This window comes from Eumetopias jubatus, unplaced genomic scaffold (assembly GCF_037043125.1).
Source record: "Eumetopias jubatus isolate StellerSeaLion01/CBP00866 unplaced genomic scaffold, mEumJub1_p1.0 scaffold_17, whole genome shotgun sequence".
NCBI lineage: Eukaryota > Metazoa > Chordata > Mammalia > Carnivora > Otariidae > Eumetopias > Eumetopias jubatus.
Window position 1 is genome coordinate 1,035,621 of NW_028274823.1, and position 24,521 is coordinate 1,060,141.

The following is a 24,521-nucleotide window of genomic DNA, read 5'->3' on the forward strand; positions in this document are numbered from 1 at the left end:
CCGCTGAGCAGGGAGCCCGAGGCGGGACTCGATCCCAGGACTCTGGGATCATGACCTGAGCCGAAGGCAGACGCTTAACCAACTGAACCACCCAGGCGCCCCTCCCTAGAGTGATTTAATCGGATACAACTGTTCCCAGGTCCTTTGCCATAAACTGGAGACAGCTCACTGGACCTCTGCAGACCAAGCCCCAGATTGATACCACAGGCACCTGGGGGAGTGTCTGCACCCCCTACCCCCGTGGCAGGGAGGGACGGTGGGCCTGGACACTGCACACAGCCTCTGAGCCCCCCCGGGGCTCATGTGGCCAAACCAGAGCACTGGGCCCAGCTCAGTCCCCTCCCCTGCCCTGCTGAGCCCATTGCCCAGACAGGAGGATGGCCAGGCAACAGGCAGCACTGGGGGTCCGAAGACCCCCATACATTACAAGGAGCCTGGGGGGAGGGGGTGCATGGTGCTTCACGTGGCAGATGCATCCCCCAAAGTCAGAGGAGCTGTTCTCCACTGCCTGGATGTTCCCCACTTGTCGGACCCTATGGGACAGGGCACCCACCCATTCTAGGGCAAACAGTAGGTTTTCCTTAGACCGCGGCCCCTGCATGCCCCATCACTGGGCAGAACGGGACAGGCCCCCAGCGCTCTTGCCTGAGACCATCTGCTGGCCAGGGTCCAGCCCTCCCCTGCCCCGGTGCTCAGTAACCCTTAGAATGCACGCTGGCTCTCATCATAGATGTTCCTTCCCTGGAGGCAGAACCCCAACTCCCTGCTCTGGACTCGGGGCTCCTCCTCATCTGGTCCTCAGGTGGTGCCTCCCAACCGTCCTGTCTTCTGGAAGCAGGCCCCACATGTCGGGGCAAGTCCTGAGCCGAGTGCCTCAGCCACCCTGTGAATGACTAGGGGACTCTGTGCCTCCCACTACAGGCAAGCGGCTACTACCTCCACCCAAGCCACAGGCATGTCACAAGGGCCTACGACAGAATGGACAAGGCGGTTCAAGCCAGAGAGGGCGGGCCCTGCATGCAGGGAGGGGCAGACACAGCCCCACAACAAGGGCAGCCCCCTCCCACGTGGCCAAGGCTTGCTGGACACACAGCGTCAGGAAGGGGCACCTGAGGGGTGGACGCTGCCCGTCCCCTGGGGAGGTGCTGCCCCAGCACAGCTGGACCCTCCCCTTTGCCACGATGCCCCCCCACGGAGGGGAGCTGGGACTGGGCCTGGAGGGTAGCCAAGAGCCCTTCCGGAAGCCTCCACTTGGCCAGGGCGGGTCCCGTTCCATCCTGGGAGTGCAGCGATGGCCTCGGAGCGGAGGCCCTAACACAAATCTTTGACTCGGTGCTCAATTAGCGCGTTTGGCACACAGTCAGACACCCCCGGAGAGCAGCCCCCGAGAGAGAGCTCATTACCCGCGATTGCACATCTGGGGCCCACGCGGCCCTGGGGAATGAGCTCTGAGCCGTGATTTACAGCCACTTCTCTTTGTCCTTTCCTCAAGGAGACAAGATTCTTGGGACCCCAGAAGAGGGCTTCTGCAACACGGTGTGACGGTCGCCCCTGAGGACTGGCCTCTGCCGTCCTGCTGTGGGTCAGCCCCTCCGGGGGGGCCCTCCTGTGACTGCGACTCAGGCAGCTTTGCAGAGTTCCCCTCGCCGGGACCCCGTGACCACAGGGCACGGGGGGAGGGGGTGGTCTCCAGCACGGGCCAGGGCGTCCTGGGGGTGGCAGGTCCCTCTTGCTGGGCCTGTAGAGGAGGCTGGACCCCAGCCCAGCTTGAAATGTGGCTGCAGGGGACGGGTGGCCACAGGTCTCTGGGAGAGTCAGGTGCCTCTCAGAAGCACGACTGCCAAACAAAGCGGCAAGAAGGGCCTGAGGGCTCAGGTTTGTTTCGGCTTTGGCGTGGACCAGCCTACACGGGACCAGCCATCTTGGGCTCCAAACTGCCTCTGCAGGGGAGCTGTCTATCAGCCACCCGCTCATTCAAGCTCTTGCCAGTGGGCGCCTGGTGGGTGTGGGATATCTCCACGGAGTGTGCGGGTCCCAAGGGAGGGACCCTGGAAGCAGAGGAGGAAACCAGACCACCTGGAGGGGCCGTCCTGACTGCAGAGGTCGGGGAGCCAAGAGGGAGCCGTGGTGCTGCTCTGGCCTCGGAGGGTGGGGGTGCCCCCCTCTTAAGAAGCATTCACGAGACGCTGATGACAGCGACAGTAGCTGGCCGTGTCGGCAGAGGAAGGACACATCTGTATGTGCACACCCCACAGCCATGACAGGTCTTTGGCCCCGTGTCCCCAAAGCAGAGGATGACGCCGAGTTCTGGGGCCGGGTCACAGGTCATAGCCCACACGAAGCCTGTGTAGACGCTGCACCCCACTGCGCGGGGGGCCCGGGTGTTCGCAGGTAAGCAGAGCAGGACAGAGACTCCAAGAAGACCCATCCCGTCAAGCGCTTGCACGCGGGGCTGCACACCTTCCAGAGAAGGGGAGTGAAGGCAGCAATGCCAGGGAACACAAGGAACGGGGGCCTCGGTATCAGGAACATGCAGGTAATTCTGTATACTCTGCTACGGACGTTACGCTTGTCAGATAAATAGCTTGTAAAGAAATAAAGGTGCTGGAGTAAGGGGGGAGGAGCTGGGGTGCAGGGAGGGGCAAGGCAGGAGGGAGCTGGGGGTGTGCAGAGGATGGGCAGGCAGGGTCCATGGGAGCCTTGGGGGGTGTCCCCCGGCTGTCGAGGTCCCATCCCCCCTTACTGCTGTCCAGACTGCTTCTGGCCAGGGAGGAGTGGGCAGCTGGGGCTCCCCCACACCCCTGCCAGGTCCCAGCACCCTGCCCCTTCATTAGCACACCTCTGGGACCTCCTCCAAGGGCCTCCTCCCAGCTGCCGAGGGTCCCGGCTTTCCAGGGCCTTGCTGGTCTCTTCCTGCCCACCTCCCCTTGTCCAAGATGCCCTTTGGCTCAGGGTGCGCAGAGGCCCCTTGGTGGTGTCTACTCCCCGGGGGAGCACAGAACCCCTCCCCGACCCCGACACAGGGCTCTGCAGCCTGGGGCCCAGATGTATGTCCACCCTTTCATTCCCCAAAATACCTGAGCATGTAGAGTCCTTGCTGACCTGGGCACTGACAGGCTGCCATGCTCAGAGATGGTCATTCAGCAGATGCCACTGGGCAGAGGGGCCTTGGCTGTTCCTGGGGAGTGGACCGGGCTGGAGCATGCACGTGGGGGATGGGGTGGGGTGGGGCGGTGTGAGCCGCAACTCCTCTTGGCACCTGCCCGGCCCACCTCAGGGCCTTTCAGACAGCCCCTGGTCACTCCTCCATCAAGGGTAGGGGTGGGGTGAGGGGGTGAGGTCTGCCACGTGGCCCCGGGGGGGGGGTTTGCTGGGGAGGGGTGGTGGGTGGGATTTGCTCTGGCCCCTCCTCCTCTGAGCAGGCACAACTCTGTGGCACCCCCGGGGCCTGGGCTCCAGGGTCCTGGTGACTGCACATCTTCCCTTACCCCGTGAGCCCTGCAGCTGCAAGTTACATCTGCGTCACCTCAGTGGTCCCTTTCCTTGTTGGTCTCACAGACCCCTGGGTCAGCAGTCCCTGAACCGGACACCGCTGTGGTGCCTCCTCACGCAACAGGTTGAGAACTGTGGGAACAAAGCAAGGGCCCTCTGCCAGAGGCTGCCCCCAGAGAGCCCAGCCCAGAGCGGTCATGGTTGGGGCAGCGGCAGCTCAGGGACCTCTGATTTCCACTTCACTGATAGGGTCTTAGAGGACTCAGGGCTCCTTTGCCCACGGAGTGGGAATCCAAGCTCCCACCTGTCCCCTCCCGCCTTCCCCCAAGGAGCCATGTTTGGAGGACACCAGCTGGCCCTGGCCAGCCCTCCCCAGGGGCCCCCCCTGCCCCGACCCCGCCTCCCCCAACATATTGGTCCCCTCCAGCAGACTCTTGCTGAAGCTCCTCAAGTTTATGGTTTATTGCCCACCCCTCCTGCGGGGTGCGCTGCATTCCCATGGTCCTCCCAGGGCGGCCCTGGCACATGGTAGGTGCCGAATAAATACATGATGAATGCATAAAGGTCTATACCAAATAGCATGTTCTCCACCTTCCCTCCGACAACCTGTAAGTTTGCAGGGAAAGTGGCGTCTTCCTTTGCGGGATGTTTTCTTCAAGACCGGGAGATGGCATTCTCCAACCTCTCAGCTCTGGCCCAGGAAATCCACCCAACGCTGGGAGCCCAGAGGCGCTCCTTCCCCTCAGGCCGCCCACTGGACTTTCCCCGGACCTTCCCAGGAGGAGGGGCAGCGCCTGGGGGCACCGAAGGGGGTGCGCGTGGGAGCCCCGGATAGCCCTGGGTGGAGGGGGGGCAGGTCAGAGGCGGCGGGTAGGGAGTCTTCATACCCGGGACCCCGACACTGAGGGGAGGGATACCCGAGGCGCGGGCCCAAGAGGGTGGGGACTGTCCCGGGCGCTGGGTTGGGAACCTCGAGCACCTGGCAAGGGGGGCGCCGGGGTAGCGCACCGAGACTTCCACGCCCGCACCCCTCTCTCCTGGAGCGCACGCTCACTCCCACCCCCGTTCCGCAGCCACCGCCACTGACTCCCCTCGGGGCCGCGCACGCTGAGGCCAAAGGAGACCGAAGCCGCACTAGAGACCCCAAGCGTTCCAGCCGGAGCCCAGAGAGGGCCGGGCGACGTGGACAGACCCGGGGTCGCTGGGGCTCAGGACAGCGACCAGGGGGCTCTTTTTCCTCGGCGGTAAAAAAGGGCTGGGAGTCTCCCGCCTAAAGCGCAGCTCCTCAAGCCACGCGCGTTCTCCTGCCTCTGAGCCAGAGCGGCCCGCACCCTTTGGGAGGACAGTGTGCCCCTGTCGTCCCGCCCAGGCGCGCCCCTCCTGTCCCCGGTCGCCCCCGCCCACAGTCGGGTGGGCAGAGCAAAGAGGGGGTCCGGAGGAGGGACGCGACCCCGCCCCCCACTCGGCCCCGCCCACTCGGTTCCACCCCCACCGGAGCCCCAGCCTTGGCCGCCTAGCCTCCGCCGGGGGTGGGGGGTTTGGGGAGCCCAGAGGAGCCCCAATCCTGCGGGGAGAGTGTCCCCGCGCCCAGGCTGTCGGGGCGCACACACACTGTTTGCTCCGAGGAAGTGGGGCGTGTTCTAAACGAGGCCGAGGCGGGTCTCCGGACCTGGGGACCCGCCGCCCGCCGCAGAGCGGGAATCCCAGAGGGGCGCGGCCGTGTCCTGGGGGCCAGGCTCCGCTGGCACAGAGCACCTGCGGGGGCATCCACACCCGGATCGGCGAGTGCTGCCCGGCCGAGGAAGCGGGGAGAGAGGAACCGCACCGCACACGAAGCTGAGGCCCCTAGCGTCCCGCAGCCTCCCCCCGCAGCACCGTGCGCGCGCGCCCAAGCCGGGGGCGACCACCGAAGGCCCGCCCAGCCCCGCCGGCCAGTGGCTCTCGGAGCCGCGATACGGTTCAGGGACCCTCGGAGCCAAGACCCCGCCGCTAACTCCCCAAAACGAAAACGGACCCCCGAAGGACACGGTGCAAGCGGACGCCGGGTCCCTGTACAGAGCCAGGAGGCTCGCCTCCATTCACACCATCCAAACCCTGGCGGCCGGGGTGAAACGCGAAAGTCGTTGCTAAGGAACCGCACCAGGCCCGAGAGAGGCCGGGGCCTGGCGCAGGCCGCCCACCCCTGGCCACGAAATGGCCGTCCGTTCGCTCTCGTTCGGGTCATGGCTCCGAGCAGGCAGCGAATACCAGTAAGAGCCAACTCTTAGGATTTAATGTGACACCCCACCCAGAAGGATGAAGGCGACAACGCCCAGCATTTTACTCAGCACCTGCTCTCCGCGGGCGCCCAGGGTCCACTGCGATCTAATTTGAATCCCACAGCGACGCTACGGGCTGGGGGGCTTTTCGTACCAGAAGGGGACACCTGGGGCCCCACGTGCCCCTGTGAAGGCCGCCCTCCTGCCCACTGCGCTTGGGGAGCGCACCCACGTCTAGGCCCTGCATGTGGCCCCCGCGCGCCCTGGACTCTGGAGCTCTGAGCCGGCTTGGTCCCCGTTCTCCTGGCTCGGGCTGCGCTTCACGAGACAGCGGCCCGTGGGCTTGGTCGTGGGGTCCGGGTCGAAGCCCGAGGCTCAGGCTGCCTCCCGAGAACCAAGCTGCGACTTCGCGACCAGGAAACGCCGGACCGGGAGGTCCGGACGGTCCCCGCGCCCCGACCCGGCAGAGGGCAGTGCCGCGGGCTGGGAGGGGACCGGGAACTGCCCGCCTGGCAGCGCCCGCGAGTCGCCGGCCTAGCGCGTGTCCCCGGGACGGGTCTCGCCACCGCGCCAGCAGTGTGTTGGTGAAAGCAGGGTAGATTCGCGTTGGCCCTTCGGCGCGTGGACTACCGTGGACTCTACGAGGTCCAGCGTCCCCCGCCCGTCTGCGACACAGAGAACGTTACCCCCAAATGTTCGCGGTACTCCTCGACACCTGAGCCCGGGGTGGCCGGAAGCGGCGGGGACGGCGTTGGAGGCCCTGGTCGGGCTCCACGACCGTGCCGGCTGGCTCCCCGCCGCCGCGCACCTGGGGCTCTTCACCGAATGGGGCGCACAGAGCGTGCTGAGCGGATCCTCAAATCTGCATTCTTTCGGGCGATAAAATATGTTCTCGTATTTTTTCCTGATTTCCCATTAAAACCTTTGCCTAACTAAACTCCCATCCAACGGGATTTATTTCATCCCGGGGGAGATAAATCAGGGGGCAAATTTACAGCCGGGGAGGCACCTGCCTCGCTAATGGGCCCTTCATGGAGTGCGCGGCCGGCGGGGGCGCGCAGACGGGCGGGGCGCTGGCCAATGGCCGGGCCGCGGGCGCCAGCAGCCAATCAGCGCGCGCGCCGCGCGGGGGCCCCCGCGGTTATCAGCGCGTCCGGCCCGCGCGGCGCCGCTCCGATCGGCCCCGGAGCCGCCGCCGCCGCCGCCGCCGCCGCCGCCGCTGCCCCGCTGACCCCGCGGCCGCCGCCCAGCTTGCCCCGGAGCCGCCGCCCTCGCGCCTCCCCGGGCCGTCGGCGCCCGCGCCCCTCGCGCCCCGCTGCAGCCGGCGCCCCGGGCCGCGCGCAAACTTCCCGGGCCGGCGGGCGCGGGCGGCGGCGGCGGCGGGGCCCGGATGGGCGCCCGGGCCGGCGGCGGCGGCGCCCATGGACGCTAACCGCCCGGGCGCGTTCGTGCTGAGCAGCGCGCCGCTGGCCGCGCTGCACAACATGGCCGAGATGAAGACGTCGCTGTTCCCGTACGCGTTGCAGGGCCCGGCCGGCTTCAAGGCGCCCGCGCTGGGCGGCCTGGGCGCGCAGCTGCCGCTCGGCACCCCTCATGGCATCAGCGACATCCTGGGGCGGCCGGTGGGCACGGCGGGCGGCGGCCTCCTGGGCGGCCTGCCCCGTCTCAACGGGCTCGCCTCGTCGGCCGGCGTCTACTTCGGGCCTGCGGCCGTGGCGCGCGGCTATCCCAAGCCGCTGGCCGAGCTGCCCGGGCGCCCGCCCATCTTCTGGCCCGGCGTGGTGCAGGGCTCGCCCTGGAGGGACCCGCGCCTGGCCGGCCCGGGTAGGTGGCGAGCGAGGGAAGCGGCGCGGGGCCTGGGGTGCGGCGCGCGGGGCGGCAGGCCAAGCTCACCCGCCCTCCTTTGCAGCCCAGGCCGGCGGGGTCCTGGACAAGGACGGCAAGAAGAAGCACTCACGGCCGACCTTCTCCGGCCAGCAGATTTTCGCGCTGGAGAAGACCTTCGAACAGACCAAGTACCTGGCCGGCCCTGAGCGCGCGCGCCTCGCCTACTCCCTGGGCATGACCGAGAGCCAGGTCAAGGTGAGCGGCTGGTGCGGGGCGGTCTCCCGCGGGCCCCGCTGCGCGAAGCCGACTCGGCGCCCGCGTCGGGCGAACGGTGTGCGCTCGGCCGCCAGCCCGCCCCGGGCTCAGCCCCGGGGGCGCCGCTGCTCTGCGGCCGGGCGGGGGTGCTGGCCGCCGCGGCCGCCGCACGTCCCCGCGGGCGGCGGGGTCTCGCGTTGCACGGGTTGGGCGCTGCCGGGGCGCCGTCTGACGGTCCCCCTCCGCCGCAGGTGTGGTTCCAGAACCGCCGGACCAAGTGGCGCAAGCGGCACGCGGCTGAGATGGCGTCGGCCAAGAAGAAGCAGGACTCCGACGCCGAGAAGCTGAAGGTGGGCGGCTCGGACGCGGAGGACGACGACGAGTACAACCGGCCTCTGGACCCCAACTCGGACGACGAGAAGATCACGCGGCTGCTCAAGAAGCACAAACCCGCGAACTTGGCGCTGGTCAGCCCGTGCGGCGGCGGCGCGGGGGACGCCTTGTGAGCACGCGCGCGGCCGGAGCAACCAGGGTCGGGGCGGGCCGGCGCCCCTCGCCGCCGCCCGCCCGTGTGTATATATATTTTTACAGGATAAGTTATAAAGCGGCCGGCGCGGGCTCGGGAGGGCGCGGGGCCGCGCGTCCCGGGCGGAATCACTTTGTATAATCAATAAATTATTTAACACGTCCCCGGCGGAGCCGCGGCTCCGGAGGCTGCACCGCGTGTGTCTTCCTTCTCGAAACCCCCCGCCCCCGCGTCCCCCCCTCCCGCGGGTCCCTGCCACCCCAGTCTTTGTCCCCGCGGGGCCGGGCCGGCAGCGAGGCGCGCGGTGCGACCCCGGCCCGCGTGTCCCCAGGCCCGGGCGGCGGCGCTCGCAGGAGCGAGGGGACATCGAGGGCCCGGCGCGGGGAAAGGCGACCCTGGCCCCGAGACCCCCTCGGCCGCCCCGGGAGCGCCGGAGGAGCCGCGAAGCCAGAGAGCGCCCAGCGGAGCCGGACGGGGCCGCGGACGGAAACGCAGCGGGCGCGGGGCGCGGCGCTGGCAGGTGCGCGCGCGGCGACAGGTGCGGCGCCCCCTCCCACCCGCGCCCTGCCGGGGGCTGCAGGGCCGGCTCAGTGGCGGAGGTCGGCGGCAGGTGAGCACTCACCCGCGCGCGTCCCTCTTTTCGGAAACCCCGGGGCGGGCGCGGGGTCTTAGGCTGCCGCCTGGCTCGCACCGATGTGTTTGATCTGATTACGCAGATCTTAAAATGCCTTAGCAGCTAAAGGTTTCCTACTGCACGCTAAGCGCGCAGCTCACAGATTTTAAGCTCGTCTGCAGCCCGGTTCCATAGTCTTTACTCCGTAGAAACTATTTGATTCAGACCGGGACGCCAAAGAGAAATCCCAAGTAACGCTGCCGCCCTTCGAGGCACAGCTCGCACTCAGTCGCCCCGGGCCAGGCCCTCGGCGGCCCGCACGGGGCGCAGGGAGCGGGCCAGCGGCGGGGCTCCACACTCTTGAGGCTGGTGCTCTGCGTGCTTGCGTCCTACTGCGCGTAACTCTTGCGTTGTAATTTTAAAAATTAAAGAGAAGTGATTACGTTATTATAGGGTTTCTCCTTGAAGGCATATTTGAAACTGTTACAGAGAAACGGAAAAGGCTGATGTTTTCTGTTCTATGCCACGTGGCTGCACCATCAGTTTTTAAAAAACAGACATTTCTTTTGAGCCACTGGCTGGTATTCTTTTTAACAGAGCAATATTAAAATCTATTTTATTTCTGTGAGTGAATCGTTCTCTCAGCTCAAGTTAAGAGCAAAGGAATTCCCAGTTTTAAAGTTTTGAGGAAGGCAGTCCATTTTTATAACCTCGTCTTTAAATGCTGAGGGGTAATTCCCATTAGTTACCACTACAGTAAAAAACCCAAAAGATTATTTTTCTGTACTTAACTACTGGCTTGGTTTTGTGTAGCAATGTCTGATAGAATGACATTCCGGCATTTCTGGTGAGCCCACAAAAGAGCGCCCTCCCGTTACTTAGCATTTCAAAGGAGATGGGGACCAGGGAGGCAGAGAAACAAAGCAGACTCAGGACTGTTTTCACCATGATCAATTTTATTGCTTAGGAACCGGAGCAGTCATTTTTAGAGGCCTCCACAGTGACCAACAGCTGAAACCCCGTTACACAGAAGCTCGTGGGGCGGGCCTGCCGTGTGGCACGTGGACAGAGCGGCCAAAGCACTGACCCTGACCGCGCTGTCAAGAACATATCAGCAAGCGGACACCCAATCACTTGCAATGGTAGTGATTTACCTAAAAACGAGCATCTAAGGCCTTCACCCAGTCCAGGAATTGTGTAGTGTTCTAAAGCGGATCAATAAAACATAGGTTGTGTTTCATCCACAGGCTCTGCAATGACCTTTTAATGCTGTACTTCGTGCTAGGGGCGATGGTCGCAGCAAGGTTACCACGTAGGCTGGGTGCAACGGAGCAGCCGAGGAAACTTACGGTTTTGTTTCTCTTAGTAGTTTTATATACAGCCCATGTTAAAAGCAGTTTCTATCTGAAGCAGACTAGGCTATTTTTGTTTCTCCCATGATATTATTGTTTTATGTAGAATACTTGGCACCATAGAACAGTAACAAAAGACAGACGGGACAGTTTACAAAATTCTTAAAAGGTACACCCGAGCTAGCTAGAAACTTCACATTCAGTTCTTAATATTACCCAGAAAAAAAGGTATAGGATAAGAATCTGCAAGTGTGGATGTGCTGTGGTCGACGTCCACGCAGGACGGCACCGCTAGGTCGCCAGGCCGGGTGGGTCTGTGCGGATGTGCACGTCCCCGAACTCGACTCCATTCCTACCTGCCGACAGGACCCTCGCAAGCATTCGTCCCGAAGAGTATATTTAGCATAAGTTTTGGTAAGATTTATAAATTATTTTTAAAAAGTATATATTTATATATATTTATATATATAAAAATGGAAAGCAGCTGCAGTGTGATTCAAAAACCATGTAACGCGGCAGTAAATAACACGGAAGGGGAGCCGCCCGAGGCGAAGATCAGGGCCCCTTGCTCTCCTCACAGTGGCCACACTGCCGGAGTCGCAAAGAGCCCCCGCCCGCCGCCCGCCCCCACGCACGCCTCCAGGTGGCAGAGGGGGACCTGGGACACCTGGGGGGTTTCCACGCCGGAGAAGCTCTTCCCACGCTGACAATTATTAAAAATGGAAACTCTGAAGTCTAAAATACAGACTCCCTCTCCTGTCTAGAGTTTTGGCAACAGGACGGTGACTTATTACAAAAACCCAGTATTTCTACTTAATGTCACATGAACAGACAAGACAGTGAGGTATGTGAGGCTTTTCCGGAACGGTCCGGAGGCTGAAGCGAAGTGTGGGGCCAGCCGTCTAGCGGGTGGCGCTCGGGCGGGTTTGTCGATGCAGCTGTTAGGAGGACGCGTTTCAGTGGATGGGACTCCCACCGGCTCCCGGCGCTACAGGGAGGTCTCGCGAAGGGCCCTCTGGTGTCGCTGGCATCGCCTCCCTGCCGTGGAATCGGTCACTCGTTAAAGGAACAAACACACCAGGAAAAGCTGAGAAAAGGTGAAGCCAAGGGAAGGAGTCATATTTACCACACGTCACTGCACGACACAACACTTGTGCACATGGGCGTGAGGTTTACCTGCCCCGGGCGCGATGCGGAAGGCCAGGAACACGGGCTGCAGCGGGAGAAGAGAGGGCATCAGAGCCCATGGCCACGCGCCCACCCTGACACCCAGACTCCGATGCCTGCCCTCCCCCGGCTGCCCAAACTGCGTCCCCCTGCCTTGTGCGCAAGCACCAGCGTGAGACCCCAGTGACCTCACAACTGGAGCTGGGGCTTGAGTTTTGGAAAGGGCATGATTTCCAGGTAAAAACTCACGTAGAGTGCTGACTAACCCGGCGGCTGTGCCGGGTCAACTCCCCCCGGCGCCAGTGTGGGGGGCGGCGCATCAGGACAATGCACCCCGTGGTCACGGCCCGGAGGCCTTGCACATGGGAAGCGCGGGTGTCTCCAATTTGGCTGAAGGTAAGATGTGGCCAGCATTGCCCTCAGTGAGACTTTGGGGCTCGGGGTTAGGGACGCTCACGCACATGAAGTGCGTCCCTGCACAAACACTCAGCATCCCCCTGAAGGACGCATCTGTGTTCACTGCCATGAGAAGTCACGGTATCCCAAATGCACACTAGAAAAACGACCTTCGGAAATCACTGGCTGTGACAGTATTTTGTTATAAATAGTAAAATTCTGTATTTTATCCTACTGTGTCTTTTCTGCCTTCTTTACCTACCTACCTACCTTCGGGTATTTTATTACAATTACGTAAACAAAGACCATCTGGGCAAGTGCTGTGTGGGCCGATGGAGAAGCAGTAACTCGGCCCACCGTCCAGCCCCCACTGTCCAGCCGCCCGCTGCCCCCACCGTCCAGCCCGCCACCCGCTGCCCCCGCCGTCCAGCCCGCCACCCGCTGCCCCTGCCGTCCAGTCCCCGCCCGGCCCCGCACCGCACACGGCGCGGACACATCACCTTGTGGTCTCCCATGCAGACGTTGGGCCCAATGTGGTCATAGGTGACAACCTTCTCCTCGCTCTCCGACTGGGAAAGCAAACAGAGAGACCCGTGTGGGAAGGTGGGGATGGCGGGGCTTCCTCGGCGAGCCCGAGCTACCTGCCACCTCCCAGCAGGCAGAACATTCTGGAAGCCCTGGGAGCCACCGAGCCCCTGGTTCTTCCTGCTTCCGGATGGGAGTTGGGGTGGGGGCCCCCCAAGCTGTCCTCTGGCACGTGCCCCTGGGGGAGGGTTTTCTTCTCAGGCGCCCCCCGCCCCCCACCGTGCATTGGGCGTCCGTTTTCCCTGTTTCCGTTTGTTTGGACAGCCGGTTCTATTAGCCCAGAACTGTGTTCACATGGGAGCAGACGCCTCTGAATCCCGTGCGGCTGCGCCAAGCACTTTGTACACATTAATTAACCGCTGTGTGCACACCGGCCCCTCCCTCCCTGCGCCTCCGTGTCTGCAGGCCGGGCAGACCCCTGTGTTTCGGGTGCGACCGTGAAGGGTTCCTTCCTGGCAGTCAGTCAGCTCCGACTGGGCCGGATTTTTATATCCGCAGCTGAAGCATTCGAGACTATGAAGTTAAAACTGAATTATCTTTAATGCAGTAGGAAGCTTAAGGTCAGATTTACTTTCCAGCATGGTCGCCTGCCAGAAAGTATAAAAACATAACCTTCTGCTCCATATGCGTGAGCACTTCCCATCCTTCACAATCGCAACGCTGCCTCGCGGAAGTGGGGGACATCCGTCAAGCGCAGCACGGTAATTTACAAAGGCAGCATAAAATTGTGGATTTCCAACTGCATAATCTTGAGACAGATAAACAAATTACAGCAGTGCATGCATCCCGGCAGCTCCCAGGCAGCGCCGCCAGCCCGCCACCTTTGGTGTTTTAGGGCTGGGGAAGCAGAACGGAACATGGTGACGAGGTACCCGAGCGTAGCATGATGGATGAGGCCGAGGAGCCGCTCATGAGGCGCGTCTGATCTGACGGTAACGCCCGCTGCCGCCGGGCAGCCCCTGGGGAGGGCCTGGGGGACGTCTGCCTGGGACTGGCGGGGGGGGCCCTCCAGCTCGGAGGCGTCCAAGCTCAGAGTGAGCATGAAACAGTCTACAGGGACCGCCTCCGCCCTGCCACACACGCTCAGTTTCCTGCAGAATGCAGTTTCCTCAGCGTGGGTGCTTTCCCTGTAGACCACACTTGTCTCTTCTCTGTCCCCGAGGCCCCTGTTCTGGCTGTGGCCGTGCGCCCAGCACACCGCATGTGTTCAGGACCGGCAGGCGTGCAACTGCACACAGCCAACTCCAGAGCGTCAGCAGCAGGTCCGGCAGAGAGAGCAGGGCTATGTCCAAGGCTGGGCACCAGGCAGGCTCTCCCGGGTCTGTGCGCTGCTGGCCGACATCCAGTGCAGCGTCAGCCAGGAAGGCCCCCTGGGGAAGTGGCCCCGGGAGCTATCCCCAGTGGTGGGCCCTGGGTGCGAGGGTGTCACAGGCGGGGGCACGCCCAGCACACAGCACAGGGGGAGGTGTGCCGAGGCCCTGATGGAGCAAGCTTGCTGCAGGCCCCCCGCTGGCTTCCTCTGGGCTCAAGGAAGAACACAGAGGGCTGGGCTGGGGGCAGGGGCCCACTGAGTACAGGGCACAGGGTGTGTGCATGGCAGGGTGTGCTATGAGCCTGGGGCAGCATGTAGGGGGGCTCTGCCCTCCTGGCTGTGATCCCTCTTGCCCAGTGTGCTCCCAGACCCTGGGGTGAGGACTCAGGGCCCAGCTAAGGGGTCTTGGTTGGGGGGGCAACTGGAACCTAAAACAGAGCTCAGGTCAGGGACGGCTCCCCAAAGGCCCACGTCTGCTCTGAGCACCAGCCCGCGCCCCCCCCCATATCAATGCACTTGTGTGTGATTTCCCATTGATGGGGTTGACAAAACAAATTCAGATATTGATTCTTTTGAAAACACCCTTTTGTATTAAAATGTGGGCACTGAAAATTCTTGAAAATCAAGAGGCCACAGGAAACCTCAGTGCAGGGTGCCACCTCTTGAATGTTCCCGTTTGTTTCTACCGTGTTGAGCCCAGATGTGAATCAGGCTCTTGATTTACATCTCAGGGAAATAAGGACGGACGTGTCCACCACGCTTTACACAAGCGCCCTCGAGGACAAGAGCACATTCCGTTCCCGAGGGTACAATAAACTGCGAGGGTTTTGAAGGCACTGATGACCGTGTTTGCATGCTGTGGGTTCAGAAAGACATCATATGTCATGGGGGCCTCAGGCCCGGGTGCTGGCTCTCAGGTGGCCGAGGACCCCTCTCGGGACGACGCCAGGGCCCACCCCGGGGGCCCTCCGTGTGTGGCTGGTCCTGGGGCGGCCCTGGCACTTACCTTCAGAATCAGCTCCCTGGCGGATGGAGACATGAGGACACGGTCGCACCACGCAGGGCAGCGGGTGTTCATGTACCGCTGGCCCTGGCCGGCGTCCTCGCTGTACGGGTAGCTGGGGGGACACAAGGGTGCCTGGTCAGGTGCCGGCTCCAGCCCCGCCTCCCACCGTCTCCCGAGTCCCTGGGGGGGCCGTGTGGCTCTTCCCGTGCATGTGGGGTGGCCAACGCCACGCAGGGAAAAAACCCACGTGGACAGGTTTCCGGAACACGAAGTCGAACCCGCAATTTAAGTTCTCACTTGAATTTTTGTTGTAACGGGATCGTGCGACAAACCAATGGCATCGTCTAGGACACTGTGATTTTAGTTTTGGACATAGAGGACAGTGGAAACCTGAATGGGGAAGACGGGCCTCCTGCCCCACCGGCGTCCCAGGGGCCTGCCCAGCGCGTGGCCTGGCCTGCCTGTGAATGCAGGGGAGCCGCTGTGGGACTTCCACTCAGACGTCCCCTCACGCCTCTGGGGGGAGCCTCCGGAAGCTGGGGCGTGATACGGGTGCACGCCCCGTCCCCACGCCCCATCCCCACGCCCGCTTCACCACAGCATCTGGTCTTGGCAAGTGCCTGGCGCCCAGGCCACAGGCTCATTGCTGTGGCATGGCCTGTGACTGTCCCTGACTCGGGCTCTCGCCACACAGGCACCCCTTCCCACGCCCTGACCCGGCTCAGCCCCCAGGAGAGGCCCTGACAGCCCCTTGGGGATGGAGCTACCACAGCTGATCCACCGATGGGCAGAGACGCACACGTGGCCCTCATGTTCCTCGGGCCTACGGGCAGCTTTCTTCTGTTTCCAGAACTCCCTGGAACGATCCTGCCTCCAGGCCCAGTGGGCCTGCCTCCGTCCACTTAGAACTGCTGGCTCCACCCCCACGTGGGCATTGTGATTGGGACTGACTGAGTAGTAATAATGAACTCAGAACGAGCTGGCTTTGGGGAGATGTGTCGCTGTGTCTGCTGCATCCGCACCAGGGTCTGCGTATTCATGGTGCATCTTGTACAGCCATCTTAGAGTCTAAACTTCTCCTTGTAAAAATTGGTTTTTAGGTTAGTTCCAAAGTACCATATGGTCTTAGCTGTGAATTAGCTTATTCTCTGCTGTGCTTTCCCACTGCTGGGAGAGAGGGGCCACTCCTGCAGCGGCCCCTGGTCTGCTGAGGACTCTGGCCCCCAGCCCTCTGCTCTGTGGCCTCAAGACCCGTGTCCTGCCGTGACCATCAGGCTTCGCAGAACATGCTTCTGCCCTGAGCTAACGGTTCCTGGCCTCGCCCCGTCCCATCGGGGTCCCCCACATTTTCACCAGAAACAGTGGCCAAGGGCCCTCACCCCTCAAGAAATCACTGCTTCACTTGATTAAAGACCCAAAGCAGCAAATATGCTTAAAAACAACACAGTTCCTACTTCTAACACGAACTACCCTAAAAACTCCTCTGCAGGAGAAGTGGCGAACCGGCCGTCCACCCCTGCTCTGCACGTGCAGGGCGCCCGGCTCAGCTGTGACCGTGAGGGAGTGACACCACCCGGCTGGGACCGCTCGCCTCGCACACACGACCTCTCCCGGGTGCCCGGGGGACACGCCGAGGCTGGTGGCAGGTTGTCTCCGGAACATGCTGCCTGTGAGCCGGGAATCGGGGGTCCACACGGATCAACCCCAGTTTCCAGAGGACAATGTGCTGAGTTGCAGGACGAGAACAAGAAGCCCCCTCACTGGGGGCAGAGGTCAGGGGTGAGGGCAGCCACGAGCAGACAGCAGGTGTGGTGAGGGCTCTCTGCCAGGAGACAGTGAGTCATCCGAGGCTTAAAAGCATCATGCTGAGATGCGGTCCGGCAACGGGATGAATGCCACGCGCTCAGACACCACCCTCGACGCTCAGTTACACCACCGATGCTGCCAAGAGGACCAGAAACCCCATTGCAGGCCCCAGCTGGTCTTGGGGTCCCATCTAGGGCTGCACATGGCACCCACAGACCATGAGGATGTACACCGGGGCCAAAGTTCAGTGTTCATACCTCAGGCCTGGGTTTGTGCCAGGACACAAAATCTGTCAGGGAGGCAACACGGAGCTCCTGCCCCGTCCACATTGGGATCCGACAGGTGGTCACGGCTCACACGGTGGTGCTGCGGTGAGTCCCAGAGAAGAGCAAGCTTCCGGGTTTGCCCCCGAGGGCAGTCCTGGGAGCCCTGCGTGGCCCTGGCCCATCGTGCTCGGGCAGGAGCCGGCTGCCACAGTCCAGTGTGAACACAGGTGACTCAAAAGGAGAAAGAAGCTGATCCCCAGAGGTGTCCTGCTGGTGGGGGCACTGCCCCTCCCCCCACAGCCCCGGGGCTGTGCCCTGTGGCCCCTGATTCCGGAGAAGGGGGCACACCAGAACAGAGCTGGTGCAGACAGGCCCAGGGAGGGAGGGGGCCGGGTGGCACCCCGTCCTTCCTCTGACATCTGAGCACAGGGCACAGGGCCGAGGCTGCCAGTCTGCAGCCTGCGTGCTTCCAGAGCGGATGGTGGTTAAGTCCATGCCTCCCATGCATGCACACTTATCTGGAAGCAAACTCTGGCAGGGGCGGAGAGGGGAGACAGGACAAGCGCCCAGCTGTGCCCCTGTGAGGGAGAGCTGCCGTGACTGCTGGTGATGACGCTAACGATTGCCCACCTGTCCTCAAGCACGCAGCCCTCCCTGCCCCTCGAGCTTCTTCCCCCAGGATGTGGGCAGCAGCCCCTTTGCCATGGCCAGCGACCGGCCCTGTGGACCAGGCTCAGGACTCCATCTGAGCTGCAGGACAGGCGGGTGGAGTCTCCACGGCCCAACAACACGGCCAGGAAGGCCCGAAGCCCGGCCGTGCTCACCAACCTGAACCTACAGGGCCGGCCGCAGGTGGGGACCCCGGGCACAGGGGGAAACAGAAGCTGCAGCCAGACCCGCACATTCTGCACCCGCTCTCCCAAGTGGAGGGTGGCATGGTGGGGGTGCTGCCCGGAGCCTCAGGAGGGCTGTGGGGACAGAAGTCCCTCCTCGGAGCCCTGCCTGGGGAACAGTGCCCACGTGAGTGGGCACGGACAGGGCACAGCGGTGCAGACAATGCACCCAGCACGGCAAGAGCAGCTCGGGACCCCGGCGTCCCCAAATACTCGGTTTCAAAAAATACCGGCTGTTACTGATAATCCTGGAAAAGAGAGGGAAGGAAAAAAAGGACAATCGAGGAAAGTGAGCAGGAACCATGGCAACACTGAGCTATGTGGTGGAGGAATTCGCAGCAAAGACCGCCCAGGAGAGAGTCCCGGGGCTGGCGGCACAGAGCGACCCGGCCACTGGGCACGGCCCTTCGCCCCGCGGCTGGCTTTCCCGAGCAGCTCACCTCTGGCCGTGCTCACCCTCCGGGGCCCACCCCACGCACCTGCCTGGGTCATGTCCAACCAGGACCCCGCGACCAGCGGGACAGACAGATGTCCTGGCTCCTTCCCAACCAGCAGGCCTGGCAGAGGGCAGACCACGCACCTTCTCGTCCTAACTTCACAACTGGACACATTACTACAGATGGGAATCTACAGAGGGTTGAAGTTTAGATAATGGCCCAGGAAGAAGCTTGGAAAAGAGGCTCTTTATCCTTAACTTAAAATTAAATGCATCCATTAAGACAGCCTGCCTCCTCCCGCGAGCCTCCTGCATTCACCTGTTATCACACACACTTTTGAGCTTTTCAAAAGCTAGACTTTGTCTTACTCTGTAATCAATTCGCTCAGTAAAAACGTGTCCTTCCCAACATGAAGAGTTTGCCTTTGAAAGGTGTGACTGTGATTCCTCCCATTCCACTTCCCCTGAATGAGCAAATTACTTTCAAAGTGTGGAGGAGTAGATCCAGGCCTTTCACGTTTTCCGATTCTCTCCATCAACTTTACATAAACTGTCCCACACGCCTGGGGCAGGGCCCACGTCCCCCCGCACGACCCCCACGGCCCCTGCTAGCCTTCCTGCCGCTGCCTGGAAAGTCATGGGTCGTGACCCCAGCGCCACCCACCAGGCACCTGAATGCGAGCGCGCGGCACTCACGCCCTGAGCGTGGCTCTGCCTGGGCATACTGATTTCAGACTTGCTCACAGAGCGCAGTTTGTGGCCACCACTGTGGGACACTCCCCTTCAGCAGCGAGTACCTGTCCCGCCATCAGTGCACATTCTGGCTCCTCCTACCTCTGGCTGGTCTTGGAGTGTGGGGTGTGGAGCCGCCGGGGTCCCTGACACACTTCCAGGTGGGTCTGGAAGGTACACTCATCACCTCCCTAATGCGCCGTCTGCCTGAAGCAGCGGCCTGGGACGCGGGTGACGGTGGTGGGAGTCACACAGACTCAGAGCGGCCACACAAAGGAACCAACGGTTCCTTGACTGACTGACACTCCAGACTGGGAGGCGTGCTGTTTCGAGACGCGGCGGGAGGAGATGGACACACATGGTGTGCTCTGCCCTGTGCCCATTTCAGCTCATTTTCGTGGAGTATCTTTGTTTTCTAGAAAGGCAGAGACTGTTGTCACTCAGAAATGGGCATCAGACAGGAGTTTTCTCAAGAAACAATGAAATGAGCCATTTTTCCCCTCCAGGAAAATATCCAAGGGTATTTGTTGTCAATGACAAAATTCCAGGTTTCAAGGAAAACCCAGGGCTTTGGAGGATGTGTACGGGCCCATGTGCCTGACAGCGTCCCATGGGAGGCACACGCCGTCCGATGCCTGCCAACACCTGGGACGTGCGTACAGTCTGGCAGCCCGGGCGTTCCGAAGGCCCAGCCGGTGATGTTACCAGTTGTGTGCGTGGGCGAGAGACCCCTTCCCGTGGCCAAGAACTAGTGGGTCACAGATACGGTTTCAGACCCATGCCGCGGCCCGTGCCTGGGTGAGCTGTCAGAGGCACGTTTACGTCATCGGCTCAGGGACACACCAGCTGGCATCTCAGATCTTCACGTGGTGGGGTGCAGTCCCCGGCGTGCTGGCGGGGGCAGCGCCATGTGGAGCGCAGGCGTGGGCCCTCCAGCCTGCTCCCACTCCAGCCTGGCCTGTGGCACACTCTGCCTCTGACCGTCACCCACAACCAGTCACCCTAATGAAGGTGCTATCATGCTGAGCCCTCGGTGGAGAACAGAGCTGAAGGCTCCATAAACGCCTGAAATATTAGCACCTTTTCTAGCAAAATGACAGAAGTAAGTTCTAGTCCATTAGGAGTGAGACTCTGTTAGCTGGTAGAGAACAGCGACAAAGGTGTCTGCCAAGATCCGCTCTCTCCTTACAAGGCCCGTCCGCTGACGAAACGTCTGTGTGGCTCACTGGTGAGCAACAAACAGTGCTGACACTGAGCGAAACTGGACGCCGCGGGCCGCCCCAACGCAATGTCTTGCTCTGCACGATGCTGAGGAGGGGCCTTCACGGAGGGACCGGAACCACGCCATTGGTGTGCAAGGCCCTCACCACGTGGATAAGGGCAGAAAGGCTCTGAAAACCACGAGCAGCAGCTACAGGAACGGATGCTCCGGGTCTCTGCGCACCCCGCGTTCCCACACTGCCCCCCAGGACAGGCAGACGCCCTTGGATGGCATGCCCCGCGTTCCCGGTTTCTGAGGCCTCGCTGAGACCACACGCAAAACAGCCTGAGGCAGCCACGGCCCTACGGGCCCAGTCCTCACAGCCTTCCAGAAAGTACTGGGAGCCTCCTGGCAGTGTGCAGGGAGCACAAGCCTGTCCTGACAAACCCCCAGGAGCCGCAGCGGCCACGGGGAACACACAAGGCGCGCTTTGTCGAGACCTTCTGGCCAACGCAGGGCAGCTTGCGAAGTGAAGAGCCATTCTCACAAAATAGAAATGTGTACGGTGAGATCTCCTGAGCTGTTCACATGCCCAAGCAACACACATACACATGTGCATGAACACGCACTCCCTGCTCACGTGCACACTACATGCACATGAATACACTCCCGTGTACACAGTCATGCACATGAAACACCTACATACACACTCGTGCACACACACGTACTCACACCCACATGCTCACAAGCACGTGTCTACACAGTGCACAGCACTATGCCCTTGCACACGATCCTGTTCCTATTCCTGTGTACGCACGCGTATGTCCACGCACGCATACACAGATCAGCAAGTGAGCTCACATACCACACGCACACACATGTGCACACACAGCATGCCTGATCGCTTATATTACGGTACCATCAGAGAATATCTGGCAGGCACCAAACCCCTGACCATCACTCATCACCTGCCCTTTTCCCTGACTTTGCTGTTGCTTACACTCTTCCCACAGCCTGGAGCGGCTCTGCAAACCCCACATGGCCAGCCCAGGGCTGTGGACTCTGGTCACAAACATAGTTTCAAAAATACAAGAGAGCCAAAGGAGGGCGACTGGTGTGACCCAGGCAGCGGGGGAGGGGGATGACCTGGGCAGCGGGGGAGGGGTGGGTGATCCTGGACAGCGGGGGAGGGGGTGACCTGGGCAGTGGGGGAGGGGTGGGTGATCCTGGACAGCGGGGGAGGGGGGTGACCTGGGCAGTGGGGGAGGGGTGGGTGATCCTGGGCAGCTCACAGGATTTCTGACTGGAAACTGGGCTCTGGTGGTTGAGAGCCATCAGTCTGGTTAGAAAGCTTTCACCTTCCCTCCCGGAAACTACGATCTTATTTCCTAATTAAAGGGAAAGTATCTGATGACCGAACAGGCAAGGCCTGCACCTAGGAAGCCAGTGTCCCCTCCTGTCACTGCTCCTGTCCTCAACCAGAGCGAGCGCTCTGCTCCTACGGGCTCACAGGGTTCCCTGGGCCGACGGCACCCTGCAGGGAGTCCCGCCAGCCACATCATGCAGGACGCTCTCCCACCACCTAAGCCAAGCAATCTCGTGGAGGTCTGTGCTCAGCAGCTGTGCCCCGCACCTCATGGCCCTCGCAGAGGGCAGGGTGACTGCCCCCCGTGTGCACCTCCCACCCCAGGAGTCCTGGTGAACGCGGCAGGAGGTACTCCAGTGACCAACACACACAGGCAGCTCTCTCAGGCTCCTCCCACGTGGCACCAGGCCACGTCCTTCCCCTGTCCAGGCGTGGAAAGGACCCCAGACGAGCAGGCAGCATTTCATGGCCGTGGACTACTGCCACCGTCCCAGACAGTACCTTTCCTTGCCAAGGACCACCAGCCCAGGACCCCACTACCCTATGTGGGTGTGTGAGGGTTGACGTGGCCTTCCAAACTCTTGATGTGTTCAGGTGTGAGCAAGCAAGTTTCTCTGCCACCCGTGCTGGTGGTGGGCTTGCTGCTCACCGCCCCCCACCCAAGGCACTGGGCACTGGCCACCGGGACCCCAGGGCTCTGGTCTCGACCACGTCCTGCTGGCATCTTCCATGTCTGTGCCCAGGTGACTTTCAAGGTGGCAGGTTTGAAAGAAACTTCAGAAGCAGATGCCAGCACAGGGCCCATGTGTCCACAGGGTTGTGACCTCTGCCCAAGGTGGCCCCCAGGCCTCCTTCTTCCTCTCCAGCTCAGCAAAGCCCGAAAAAGAGATCCTTGAGTTGTTCAAATAGGGGGAGCCATTCAGGACATCTGGCCTACCCCACCAAGGAAGAGGCAGTCTCACAAATCCTAAGAATCTCTCTGGATCTCAGGTGTATCTGACATGTGCCTGATTGCAGGTGACTACCTGTGAAGCGGGGTCGGGGCTCCAGGGGGGACACCCTTGGTCAGTCCCCGGGTGGGAGCTGCTGGGCAGGCTCCTCTGGTCCTGCTGCATTCTTGGCTGTTCCAGACCCACAGTCTCGGCCTGTCTGGCCTCCCAAAACTCACGCTGTGGGCCCCTTGGCCAGACCTGGACCTCGAGGTCAGAGGGGCACCAGTCCATGCCCACAAGCAGCAGGAAGTCCCACGTCCAGTGGACTGTGGGGTCCTCTGCCAGACTTCACACGTGCGACTGCTGAACAGTGGCAGGGGGATGGGGCCCCTCACAGAGCACGCATGAAAGCCCATCTGGTTTTTGAGCTTGTTCTAGGAGCAGAGTTATTCTGTCTGTTGACAGGGTGTGGAGTGCGCCCCAAGACACTCCCATGCCCGTGTTATAGTTTCCTGGAACATGCCCGAGTGATGAGAATTTCCACCCAGGATCTAAAAAAGGAGAGAGGGGTGGGGAGGGGTCCCATGATAGAGCCTCCGTGTCCTTAGGGTGCCCCCCCCAAGAATGACCGGGGCTGGCTGAGCCGCAGGTCCAGCTGCAGCTTCCAAGGCCACGTCCACAGGCTCCCCTTTGCCCCGTGCCCTCCAAGACCCTGGGTGCCTGTGTGGGCCGCATCCCCCAGGCTGTTCATGAGGGAATGGGCTGTCATTGCTGCAGATCTCAAGATTCTGTAAACACCAGAGTAAAGCTCAACAAAAGCTTCCAAGCCTAAGAAAGAGAAAAACAACCCAGAACCTACCCCCAACACACTACATTGCCAAAGATCCTGATGTTCCCAGAAAGACCCAGAACCCAGAGTTCTCTGGGGCCCACAGTGTGCTAATCTGAGAAGGCAGTGCTTTGCATATGAAAAAAAAAATCTTTTTTTTTTTTTTTTTTTTTAAGAGCAAATAACAACTGCTTCTTGCTCTCGGCTTGCTGCGGTACTCGGGTCGTGGAAAGGGCAGGAGGCGGAGTGGTGTGCACAGGTGCATGCAGGTGCCCGAGAGGAGAAAAGTTACCTGCTCATCCAGCAAGTGGGTGTGCCTTACCTGGGAGGGAACGAGATGTCCAGTTCATACAGTCTGTCCTTAAAAACAGACAGCTCTTTGTCAAATTCTAAGAGCTAAAGAAAAGAAACAGAAGAAAATAAGGTCACTTTGGTTTGCCTCACTGGACAACAGGAAAGTCTCTGGTGGTCTGTGTGCAGCAGGGACCCACAGAACTTCCAGGAAACTGGTCCATCTGTGGGTAGCCCTGCCAACAGCTGCCCATTCCTATCCCCGGGGAGATCTGTGGGCACCCGGCATGCCTTTCTGCCTGGGAGGCCATGCCGGGATTCCAGCCCCACTGCCCATGGTTGACTGGCCACGCAGGGCCACCTTCCTCTGCCGAAACCACGAAGGGCAGCGGACCCAGCAATGCCCTCACGCCAAGGCAATGATCTGCGGAATGGGCGTGGCTCTCATTTTTGCCCATACGAAGTCAGAGCAAGCAGGCAGTATGGGATTCCAGCAGTAAGCTTGGGAGTGAAGCACTGGTTTCTACACGTGGAGGAGACAGAGCAGCCTGCCCTCAAAACTCCTCAGAACCAAACCCCAAAGGGCACGGTGCCCCCAGGAGGGAAGGGTGCCAGCAGCAAGGTCCAGCCACCCTGGCTGAGCTGAGCCTCCACTGGGTACGGCCTCAGATGTGCGTGTGGATCACGTCCTGACACGACCCCAGCACCTGGCTCCTGTCCTTGTTCATCCCTCCTGAAGCGTGGCCTCAGCAGCTCGGTGTACATGCGGATGACCTGTGTGCCAGGCTGCTGCCTGAGCCACCTGCACACAGCACACCCCCCCGCCGAGCCCTGGTGCTCTCCTGGTGAAGGTCAGAGGGAAAACAGAGCGAATGTGCACCAGAAGGAACGGTCTGCGGGTTGGGAGGGTAAACCGATTCTCTTGCACTCATGCATTCCTGCAGAATCCTGGACACTCACAGACAAGAATCACAGAGAGC

The 24,521-nt window shown here is 61.5% G+C and overlaps 2 protein-coding genes across 7 annotated transcripts in view; one reads left to right on the plus strand and one right to left on the minus strand.

The window, feature by feature from the left end:
• Positions 1 to 7,171: 7,171 nt before the first annotated feature.
• Positions 7,172 to 8,338, plus strand: NKX6-2 (NK6 homeobox 2). The gene is made up of 3 exons (XM_028119879.1): positions 7,172 to 7,574; positions 7,660 to 7,832; positions 8,084 to 8,338. Exons 1-3 carry the CDS (start codon positions 7,172 to 7,174, stop codon positions 8,336 to 8,338), a joined length of 831 nt encoding a protein of 276 aa, XP_027975680.1.
• A 2,890-nt stretch (positions 8,339 to 11,228) lies between these two features.
• INPP5A (inositol polyphosphate-5-phosphatase A) overlaps positions 11,229 to 24,521 on the minus strand; it is a 172,075-nt gene continuing 158,782 nt past the window's right edge. For 2 of the 6 annotated variants that reach the window (XM_088019924.1, XM_088019926.1), the window contains 3 exons: positions 23,573 to 23,646; positions 14,790 to 14,901; positions 12,993 to 13,799 (listed from right to left, as the gene is read on the minus strand). In XM_088019924.1, the coding sequence (XP_087876050.1) occupies positions 13,581 to 13,799; positions 14,790 to 14,901; positions 23,573 to 23,646 (405 nt within the window). In that variant the 3' untranslated portion in view covers positions 12,993 to 13,580. The other 4 variants (XM_088019925.1, XM_028119874.2, XM_028119876.2 and 1 more) reach the window with 4 other exon arrangements.